The sequence below is a fragment of the Tachysurus vachellii genome, chromosome 18 (genome assembly GCF_030014155.1).
Source record: "Tachysurus vachellii isolate PV-2020 chromosome 18, HZAU_Pvac_v1, whole genome shotgun sequence".
In the NCBI taxonomy this organism is placed as follows: domain Eukaryota; kingdom Metazoa; phylum Chordata; class Actinopteri; order Siluriformes; family Bagridae; genus Tachysurus; species Tachysurus vachellii.
This window is the reverse complement of record NC_083477.1, coordinates 849,088-859,087: the sequence shown is the minus strand read 5'-3', so window position 1 is coordinate 859,087 and position 10,000 is coordinate 849,088. Positions and strand designations below refer to the sequence as shown.

The following is a 10,000-nucleotide window of genomic DNA, read 5'->3' as shown; positions in this document are numbered from 1 at the left end:
AGCGACGGCGCCGGTGCGGACCAGCGGCTGCAGGCAGTTCAGGTTGCAGCTGATTCTCACCAGCATGCGGCTGCAGCGTCCGCTCGGCTCGCGGTGCTGCGTCAGATAGTAGAGCAGGGCGGAGAAGACGGGCGCGGTGACGAGAGTGGCGCTCGGGTCTGTGGCGTGGGAGAAGCGGGAGAGCAGCAGCAGTATGGGAGACTCTGGTGCCCACGGCTCGGGGTGGTACGGGTGCTGGTACACAGGCGTCTTCGGTATCGCCGGAGGGGCTTCCAAGGAGACGAGGCTGAAGCGAGACGCGGAGGAGGACACGGAAGACGTGCGAGCTCGCTTCCTCGGGGGGGACGAGACTTTACAGGGAGAAACGGGGGGTTTGGTTTGTGGGGTGGAGGCGCAGAGCGTCGGCTGAAGACTCGGAGACGCAGGACTCACAGGGACGGGCAGACGACAGGCTCTGGGACGAGCACAAGGAGACGAGACGGGTTTCTGTTGAGCTGGAGATGGAGAACCATCAGGAGCTAGAGGAGATGGTGAAGAGGACCAGGATGGAGAGGAGGAAGAGGAAGAAGAGCAGGTGAGAGAAGGAGAACCTGAATCTCCATCTGAACCACAGGGCGAATTCAGCTCCACTTCTGAAGAGATAAAACCCTCAGAGAGCAGCCAGGACCTACAACAACACACACACACACACACACACACACACACACACACACACACACACAGACCTGTTAAAACATTCTCTACAATCTGGTTCATGTCTATGAGGCATCATGAGTGAAAAGTTCACCTGAGGCTCAGAAAGCTAGAAGAACTTTGCTCCTTCCCCACGTCCTCCTTTCGGCTCCCGTCAGAAAGAGGAAAATCAAAGGAGTCGAAACAAGAGCTGAGCTCGGAGCACTGTGCGCTCGCAGAGAGCCCGCTGTCCATCTTGAAGTCGTCTCCCCGGGTGACGTCCACGAGGCGCTGGACCAGGAGCGGGACCAGGCCGAGCTCCTGCAGCTGCTCCAGAGCCGCCTCGTCGTACATGAAGTCCACACAGGCCAAGATGGCCAATCTGGTCAAAGGATGGTTCTGATATGTGGACAGGAAGCGGATCAGCACCTCCAGTCCTCCGTTCTCCTTCACCTTCGCACGGTTCACTGCCTCTTTGCAGCACAAACACAGAGCCTTGAACAGAATGCTGGATTTCAAAGGATCCTTTTTTGCTTCCTCTATGAACTTCTGAATGACGCCCAGCGAGCCCACCAGGGGGCGCAGGCAGCCCTGAGAGCACAGATTAGCCAGTGTCTTTAGCGCCAGCTCCTCCAGAGCCCCGCCTCCTTCTCCTGATGCCAGTGGGCCGAGCTGAGACAACACTCCTGAGATGGACACCTCTCGTGCGCATGCGGCGCCGCAGCCACGCGTCAGCTCGTGAAGAGTGCGGAGACACGCCCTCCTCAGCCCCAGGGGGTACTCAGGGGCAAGAAAGAGCACGAAAGCTCGCAGGGCACCCTGGGAGAGCAAAGAGAAACGGTTGGAGGGCGTGTCAGAGAGGTAGAACAGAGCGCGAGCAGCTGACTGAGCACGTTCCAGTGTGGATGATGACACAGCTGGAGGTGGAGCAGGTACCGTGGAGGGAGAGGATGGAGATGAGGGGGAGCTGGACAGGGACAGGCAGAGGAGCAGAGGAGGAACACCACCTATGTATGAGAGAGAGAGAGAGAGAGAGAGAGAAGGTGAAATCTAATTGGTGTATTTTATATAATATGCAAATCATCACTACACCTAAACTACTTTGAGAACTCTAAGATTTCTACACAGAAACCAACAGCACATAATTCCACATCCAAACATTCCAAATAAACTTTGAGGGGCGGGGTTTCTTTGATTGACAGGGCATGTTGGAGAAGGCAGGGCTAAAATGTAGGCACAGACCTGCCGAGTGAACCTGCGCAGATCCCTCAGGGTCCATAGCGAGATTCCCCAAAGCACGAGCTGCTCGGTTCTCCACCGTCTCCACTGACGCATGTCTCTTCAGGACCTCCACTGAGCGTGGGAAACACACACACACACACACACACACACACACAAACAGCAATTTAAACATCATTAAATTCACCCCACAAATTGATGACGATGGTGTGTGTGATGGTGTGTGTGTGATGGTGTGTGTGTGTGTGTGTGTGTGTGTGTGTGTGTGTGAAGACTGCAGCTGAACTTTATCATTAATGTTTTCCTCAGCGCAGGGAAACAAGCCGTATGTGAGCAGACAAACTACACACACAGTGTGAACAGCACCACACTTCTCCTTTACCTGTTTAACTTTAAGACTACAGATGAAGTGTGACCGTCGAGAGACTCACCTACGAGAGAAACGCCGTCCAGCCTCCGCACCTGAACACAGAAAACTGCAATTTACTTTAAAGGTCAGAGGTCATAGGTTTAGTTTAAAGGCATTAAAAAACCTTTAAATACATTAAAAGCCAATAAAATTCCCAGCTGTTCTGATTTCTCCCTGTGCTGCGTCTCATACCTCGGCTCGTGTCTGCTTCTCCGTGCAGCAGTTGGCCAGAATGCTGAGGGTCAGGTCCAGGACTTTCCTAGAGCTCTCTGGTCTGCGCAGGATAGCCAGTAGGGGGAGCAATCCACCCTGCGCCTGGTACCGCCCGATCCTGCTGCTCCCTCCTTTAATGTGGTGAGTGCGCAGGGCCACCAGAGCCCTCCACTGACCCGTCCGGAGGCGCTTATCCGCCTCTCTGGAGGGTTTGGTCTCGGGCAAGGCGCCTGCTCTGGGGACGGACTTGTTCAGTTGGATCAGACACCAGGACAGAGACGACTCAGGTGACGAAGATGAAGCATCTGTACGGCTTCTGGCCTGGTTTACTTTCTGTTCTGATTGGGTGGCCATGTTGGGTTTATAACACCCTACACACACACACACACACACACACACACACACACACACACCTTATAATCTAATCTCCTTTTACCAAAAGCCTTTTATAAACTGCATAATACATAATGAAGAAAAACTTACATAAAAAAAAAAACAATTAAGGAAAAAAATTATAAAACTTGAAAAAAAAAAATCAGCACAAAAATATTGCTGTAACTAATTACAGTAATAATAATAATAATAATAATAATAATAATAATAATAATAATAATAATAATAATAGGCGTTTTGATGACGTCACCTTTCGAAAGTGCTGCTGGGAAATGTAGTTTTTTTCACCGAACGTCGGCTCCATAAACAAGCAGCCCGACTGTAGGCCTTTAATCCGAGTAGAAACTAAACGGCGATTATTTATTATTTCATATCTGGTTGTGTTTTGTTGATTTTTCTAAGGTTGACTATAACTTTCCGTCACTCTGCCTTCCACAGGCCGCGGTTCATGAGTTCAAACAAACACAAGCGACTCGGTTTTTGCACAAACGCCATCTTTTGTAGAAAGTCGGAAAGAGAAGCGAAGGGGCGCATGCGCGTTACACGTCACGTCCCGCTCATGGTGTTTGTAGTTCTTGTGTCAGATTTCTCGTTGAGTGAAGTGAAAACGTCACTGAAGTTAAACAAATGATCATCATATTTCTGTAAGAAATATAGTTACTTATGATATATGACCGAAAATAAACAATAGTTTGATTTTGACACGTGAAAACAGTGTTCGTTCGTAACAAACGCTGACTACATTTCCCATGATCCTTTACACGACCGCGTCCATATTTTAGAGCAGCTGCTGAGAGGAAGGTCGTTGTTATTGTCACCGCTGCTGAAAGTGAGCAGGTCATCGCTTTAAACCGCGTTGTTAAAGTCAGCGGAAACTTTCATCTAAAATAACGCGTTAAAACACTTTAGTGTGATAATGGAGGTGACCGAGTCTATAGTCACAAACAGCACACTTTTAACTGCGGACACCGAAAAGTCGAAAACAGGTAAATAAACATGGCGGAGTCCCAAAAACCTGACACCCCCTTAGACAAGTGCACTAGGTAGGGCGCAAAGGTGGCGTCCTTTAAACAGCATGAAGTGCACTTACCTGCGCTATAGAGCGCTATTTGGGATTTACACCGTTTTACTGCTGTGATCGTTTTCATTCATTTTTTAATCTCAATAGAAATTTCTCTTTAACTTTAAAATGACTTTAAAAACAGAATGAAGTTTAGGAAAGGATTTTAAAATAACAATTAAAAGCATGCAAACAACTGAATGGTGGAAGTTTTAAAAGTTTACACGTTTTTAGCAAAGAAACTAAAAACAATTTGAGGGAATTTTTTTATTCTTCAAAACAGAATAAAAAATATTCTAGTGATTTTTTTTTTACATATAAGTTTACATTTTTCCCACATTGATGTAAATGAAAGGTTTATTTCATATAATGAACAAATGATTGCTTTTGAATTTAAATTATTAAGTTGATGTGTATATAAAGTTTTTTTAAGTATTATTATTTTTATTAATTAATTAATGTATTGTAAATAATTTTAGTTTATTTTCATTACTTTATTTGTACATCATAGGGCACCGTGAGAGCTTCGTCCTCTTGAAAGTTTATTAAAATAAATAATCACTTTTAAAACATTTATATGTACAATAAAGCACATAGAATAAACTTTATTCTGTTCGTTTCCCCCCCTAGAGTTTGTGTGGACGTTACAGGCCACATGGCACTTGGTCCGTGTTCGTCTGGACATGGAGGCGGAGTTCGATCAGCCCGTGTGTAAGAAGAAGAGACTGTGGGAGGGCGTGGCCGAGCAAGTGACGGCAAGGTTAAGAGCCGAGGGCTACGCAGACGTCCCTGTCCGAGCCTTCGAGTGCGACCTGAAGTGGAGGAACATGCTGGCGACGTACAGGAAGAACGCAGAACGTGCAAAGCGCCTTGGAGTTCACGCCGTGCACTGGGAGTTCTTCAGGGCCATGGACCAGGTTCTCGGTCGCAGCTACGAGGAGCTCGAAGCTCAGCGCAAAGCCAAGCTCAGTAACACCAAGCTGGGGAAAGCCATGGCGAGCAAACACTACACACCGATCCTGCCCTCACCCACAATCACCACCCTGCCCGGCCCCACCCCTTCCCGCCCTCCTCAGGACGTTCTGCAGCTGTACCTGGAGCTCCAGGAACGCAAGCTGAACATGTGGGCTCAGCAGAAAGTGCTGGAGGAGAGGAAGATCGACGCTATCAACAACCTCGCTCGTGCCATCAGCAGCCTGGCACAGGACGCCGTGACCACGCCCAAAGACACCGTCATCTCACAGTCACTTGCTTCTCTGTCCTCTCAGCATTAAGAGCTCCATCCATTACTCCATCCTCATCTCCAGGGTGTTTTCCTGATTCAGCTGATCAGAGAGTCTGAGAGAGAGTCAGAGAGAAGCATCAGCTTGTACTGTTTCCTGAAATGACTTCACTTTCCTTGATGCGTGTTAAAATGAATACAATCAATACTGCTGATCGTGTGTGTGTTGATTCACATCAGAAATCTACTTTAACTCCTTAAAGAACTCAACATTCCGTAAATATGCTAATTAGGTTAAAATATTTAGGTTAAGAAACTTGTCACTGGTTGATGTGGCAGTGCATGACTGCTCATTTGCATATCATTTGCATATCAGAATCAGGATTCATGCCCAGACAGTGAAACTAAACATCAGGAGGTTTTAGGTTTCATTTTTAAACTGAGTTATAAACTGTTATAAAGCTGTAACGTCGTTTGTAAATGATGAACTTTGATGTTTTTAATTCAGCATTACAGAAAGTAAACATTCTACACCACAGATTGCTGTAAAAAACAGACATTTAATCCTCACATATTAAACTCAGTGATCCACAGGTCTGTCTGTTAGCTCCGAAACATGAGTCACTTATAAAACTCTGGATTAAATCATTCTAGTCTTGTGTATACTGCATCATGATGATGATGATGATGATGATGATGATGAGCGCAGGAAGAAGTTTATTTAAGTGCAAAGCCAGCATTGTGACTCCAGAGACAGAGCATAAGAGCTTGTCTTCTCTTAACTGTTCTGCTTCTCCGTTCTCGTTATTTTAAAGTGTGAAAATCAGACTTTTTAGAAAGCTCCCTGTCCGACGCCGTGACCTGACAGTGTTTCTTTTATTGAGTGCTTAAAACGGTGTTTGATCTGCTGTGTAAAAGTGATCCTGCAGCAGCATGAGACAGAGTCTATGTTGGACGTCAGACAGTTGGTGTGTCCAAGTCGCGTGTCCAGTCAGAGGAGTGATGTCCAATCAGTCATGAGTCCAATCAGTCACGAGTCCAATCAGAGTCACTGTGTCCTATCAGTCACGAGTCCAATCAGAGGAGTCGTGTCCAATGTCACAAGTCCGATTGGAGTCACAGTGTCCAGTCAATCACGAGTCCGATTAGAGTCACCGTGTCCAATCAGAGGAGTCGTGTCCAGTCAGAGGAGTCACAAGTCCAATCAGTCACGAGTCCGATTAGAGTCACCGTGTCCAATCAGAGGAGTCGTATCCAGTTCGGAGTCGTATCCAGTGACATGTTTCTGCTGTTCAGACGATGTTCACTTAAATATTTATATATCTTTTATATAAGTCGTCACTTTTATTGTCTCATCACCACAGCACGTGCCTTAGTGAGTGAAATTCTTAGGAGCGAACTCCAGAAACAATTTACATACAGATGAAAATGTGCAAATGTGCAATATGCTCATACAATATAGTCAGTACACAGTGTACTATTAGACATATTTATAATAGCACTACACATTATATACAATATGCACTTATATATAAATATATATATAAAAATATAATATATATCTAATATGTTAAGGTGCAACAGATACAGTGTTATATATAAGAGTGTTTTTAACTGTTCATACAAGGTTTTATTTAAACAACTTCATTAATTATTCATTAATACTTTCATTGAATTTTTAAACTTCTAGTTTTAACAATAACAGATTTGCACCAAAAGTGAAAGTTATGGAGAAAATTCCACAATTCCTGCTGAGTTTGTTTTGAAGTTAAACGATTAAATTTCAGTCATAAATGTCTATAATAAATACATTTCGGTCACAAACAATTTGATTTCATATTTTATGATTTGTTTTGTTTTTTATCATAATCTGAAGCTGAAATTTAGATTTTTTTTATGATGTTTTGTAGTCATTAAATAAAACCGTAACATAAACTCAGGGTTTTTACTAAATGCAGCCTTACAGTTTGTTAGTAAACCTAAACATCACGAGTACGGATCTGTTCCTCTGTCCCCGACTCCATCACTCTGTACAGTAGATTAGTGACAGTTTCTCTTAGCTTGACTCCATCTTCCTCCTTTATGCCCTCTTCCTCCTCCTCCTCCTCCTCAGCGTGGTGCTCCACCTGCCCTGTGGTGGTGTAGCCGGCGTGCAGCAGTGCTGTGTGTAGTATGCAGCAGGTCAGCACCGTGACTCCGGCCCTCTCAAACTTCCCCATGTCCAGATAGCGCAGTCTTACGAAACGCTCCTTCAGTCCTGCGACGGCCTGCTGCAGCCTCCGCAGGTGCGTCTCCAGTGCTGCGTTGTACAGGTTCTCCTGAGGGTTCTGTGCGGGACGATACGGGGTGAGGATGTGCTGCGTGAGGGGATATCCAGCTCCGGCTAGCAGGCAGGTTCCTGGAGGCAGGAGCTCCGGATTCTGTGCTAATATCCGTCTCAGAGCTTCACCTCGGTTCCTTTGAGAACCTCGACTGACACTGCAGTGGATAAAACGACCCTTGGCGTCACACACCAGCTCCAGGTTTAACCACGAGTCCGGGTGAAAACCCTTCCAGAGCCTCTTGGCCTGTGAAGCGTCGCTCTCAGAGTCCTGCTTGCTTGGAGGAAGGCGGAATGGGATGCGGGTGTGGCCCAACACTCCCAGCACTTTAGGTAGACCTTCCTGATGAAACTTCTCATCACAGCCCAGGCAGCTGGAGAAGGGGAGCAGGAGTGCAGATGCCTCCTGACCTACAGAGAGGAACGACCAAGTTGTTAGCAGAAAGGAATTTGTAGTCACTTCTTATGTTAAAAGTTTCTATAGGATTTCTTTTGTTAGTGTGTCCACTAGGGGGCGGTGTCCCTTGATTTGAACTACAAACAAGCAGACCCTGGAAAAGAGCCGTCTCTGAGCCAGACGTCTGCGTTTCACTGCAGGAATATTAAACACGCCGAAGGAGAACTGAGAAACAAACAGGAAACACGGGGAAAAGCTGCTGCACTCGGACCTGCTGTTCTGTTCTACCTGATTATTTACACAAAGATTTGATCAAAGCTTTTCTACAGACAATAAAATGTTCTATATGGAAACTTTTTTTCTTGTCTACACTTAAGATGTAGTTAAGGATTGAATTTAAGGGACCTTCTTTTCTTTCATTTCCTGTAACTGCTCAAAGGTTTATGATGTTTACAGATTTTAAACCTTTACTACACCCTTAATGAGCTCCAGGTTTGTGTTCTGCATGTATCTCATGGTCAGATGGGGCAGAGACAGCACTGGGACACTGCTAGAGCACGTACACACCGCTGGGCCAGCGGACGATCTGATTCTGCAACGTGTTGACTCTGTGGCAGAAGGAGAAGAAGATGCGGTGTATGTTCCCTTTTTCCAGGCGGAGGGTGGCAGACACGGAGCGGTAGCTGAGACGAGTGGAGAGCAGAGTGAGAGACAGGAACACCGTGTGGGACAAGGACAAGCGAGATCTTCCCTTCAGACACCTCTGACTGTCACGCCACTTCAGCTTCTGGAGAAGAGACGTGAGGTACTGAGAGGGAGAGAGGGGGGGAGAGAGAGTGGGGGAGAGGGGGGGTTAGATAGAGGGGGAGAGAAAGAGAGAGAGACAGAGAGAGTGAGAGGGGGGGAGGGAGAGAGACAGAGAGGGAGAGAGACAGACAGAGAGAGAGAGGGGATAAACAGAGACAGAGAGATAGATAGAGGGGGAGAGAGAAAGAGAGAGATAGAGGGGGAGAGAGAAAGAGGGAGAGAGAGAGAGAGAGATAGAGGGGGAGAGAGACAGAGGGAGAGAGAGAGAGATAGAGGGGGAGAGAGATTTTTGAGTTGTCGTCTTGAGGTTAATTGATCCATAAACCAAAACTTTAGTCGAGACAAAAAGGAGCTAGAGAAAAAGATGGAGACAGAGAGACAGAGTCAAATATGGATACTGATACAGATACAGAGAGACACTGAAGATCATCAGAGGATAAAAGTGGAACACAGAACAGTCTGATTCCAAAGCTGGACAGACCTGGACTGTGGGGTTCTCCTGTATCTCAGTGACGTGCTGGTGGATTTCTGAAGTAGCTTCTCCTTCTGCGTGACAGAGGAGCGAGGCTGCTGGAGTGGGTGTGAGAGAGGTGTGTGTGATCATCTCATCCTGCTGAGGGAGATGTGTAAGCACACTCTGGTTCTGCCCATGCAGCCTTGACATCAGCTCTGCCTCCAGGATCTCCTCCACAGCTTGGTCCAGACGCTGCTCCAGCTCACATTGAGACAGAGGCTCCCACTCCGACTGCATCACATCCATCACCAGCCGCCCCGCGGCAGCCGCCGACCGTCTCCCTGCCGCCTGCACACACCGTTTACACACAATAAAACATTTACATCCTACATTTACTGTTCCATAAAATACAGACATTGTGTTATAATCTTTTACACTGAGTCCTGTTTATTATGCTAACAGCTGTTATGCTAACAGTTTATGTTAACTGTTTGTTATGCTAAAATTTTGTTATGCTGTTTGTTGTGCTAAGCTGTTTATTATGCTAACAGCTTGTTGTGCTAACCGTTTGTTATGCTAACAGCTGTTATGCTAACACTTTGTTATGCTGAGTTTGTTGTGCTAAGATGTTTGTTGTGCTAACAGTTTATGTTAACTGTTTGTTATGCTGTTTGTTATGCTAACACTTTGTTATGCTGATTTTGTTGTGCTAAGCTGTTTCCTATGCTAACAGCTTGTTGTGCTAACAGTTTATGTTAACTGTTTGTTATGCTAACAGTTTGTTGTGCTAACAGTTTATGTTAACTGTTTGTTA

At 46.1% G+C, this 10,000-nt stretch overlaps 3 protein-coding genes across 4 annotated transcripts in view; 1 reads left to right on the top strand and 2 right to left on the bottom strand.

The window, feature by feature from the left end:
• armc5 (armadillo repeat containing 5) overlaps nucleotides 1-3,459 on the bottom strand; it is a 6,122-nt gene extending 2,663 nt beyond the window's left edge. The window contains exons 1-6 of the mRNA XM_060892514.1: nucleotides 3,177-3,459; nucleotides 2,513-2,904; nucleotides 2,343-2,373; nucleotides 1,915-2,025; nucleotides 788-1,679; nucleotides 1-667 (exon numbers count right to left, since the gene is read on the bottom strand). The exon at nucleotides 1-667 is cut by the window's left edge and continues 94 nt beyond it. Coding sequence (XP_060748497.1) covers nucleotides 1-667; nucleotides 788-1,679; nucleotides 1,915-2,025; nucleotides 2,343-2,373; nucleotides 2,513-2,887 — 2,076 coding nt within the window. The 5' untranslated portion in view covers nucleotides 2,888-2,904; nucleotides 3,177-3,459. The remainder of the gene's footprint in view (nucleotides 668-787; nucleotides 1,680-1,914; nucleotides 2,026-2,342; nucleotides 2,374-2,512; nucleotides 2,905-3,176) is intronic.
• Nucleotides 3,460-3,696: 237 nt separating this feature from the next.
• si:dkey-66i24.7 (uncharacterized) lies at nucleotides 3,697-5,856 on the top strand. The gene is made up of 2 exons (XM_060892526.1): nucleotides 3,697-3,912; nucleotides 4,617-5,856. Exons 1-2 carry the CDS (start codon nucleotides 3,843-3,845, stop codon nucleotides 5,258-5,260), a joined length of 714 nt encoding a protein of 237 aa, XP_060748509.1. The 5' UTR covers nucleotides 3,697-3,842; the 3' UTR covers nucleotides 5,261-5,856.
• Nucleotides 5,749-10,000, bottom strand: part of LOC132861136 (uncharacterized) — a 5,183-nt gene continuing 931 nt past the window's right edge. The window contains exons 2-4 of one of the 2 annotated variants that reach the window (XM_060892519.1): nucleotides 9,214-9,534; nucleotides 8,493-8,733; nucleotides 5,749-7,939 (exon numbers count right to left, since the gene is read on the bottom strand). In XM_060892519.1, coding sequence (XP_060748502.1) covers nucleotides 7,188-7,939; nucleotides 8,493-8,733; nucleotides 9,214-9,534 — 1,314 coding nt within the window. In that variant the 3' untranslated portion in view covers nucleotides 5,749-7,187. The remainder of the gene's footprint in view (nucleotides 7,940-8,492; nucleotides 8,734-9,213; nucleotides 9,535-10,000) is intronic. The other variant, XM_060892520.1, reaches the window with a different exon arrangement.

What these genes read in the sequence shown, in the direction of transcription:
- si:dkey-66i24.7 (XM_060892526.1), top strand. Translation starts at nt 3,843, where the DNA reads ATGGAGGTGACCGAGTCTATAGTCACAAACAGCACACTTTTAACTGCG. An exon ending in CACCGAAAAGTCGAAAACAG is followed by an intron (nt 3,913 to 4,616) that starts GTAAATAAACAT and finishes TTCCCCCCCTAG; the next exon opens with AGTTTGTGTGGACGTTACAG.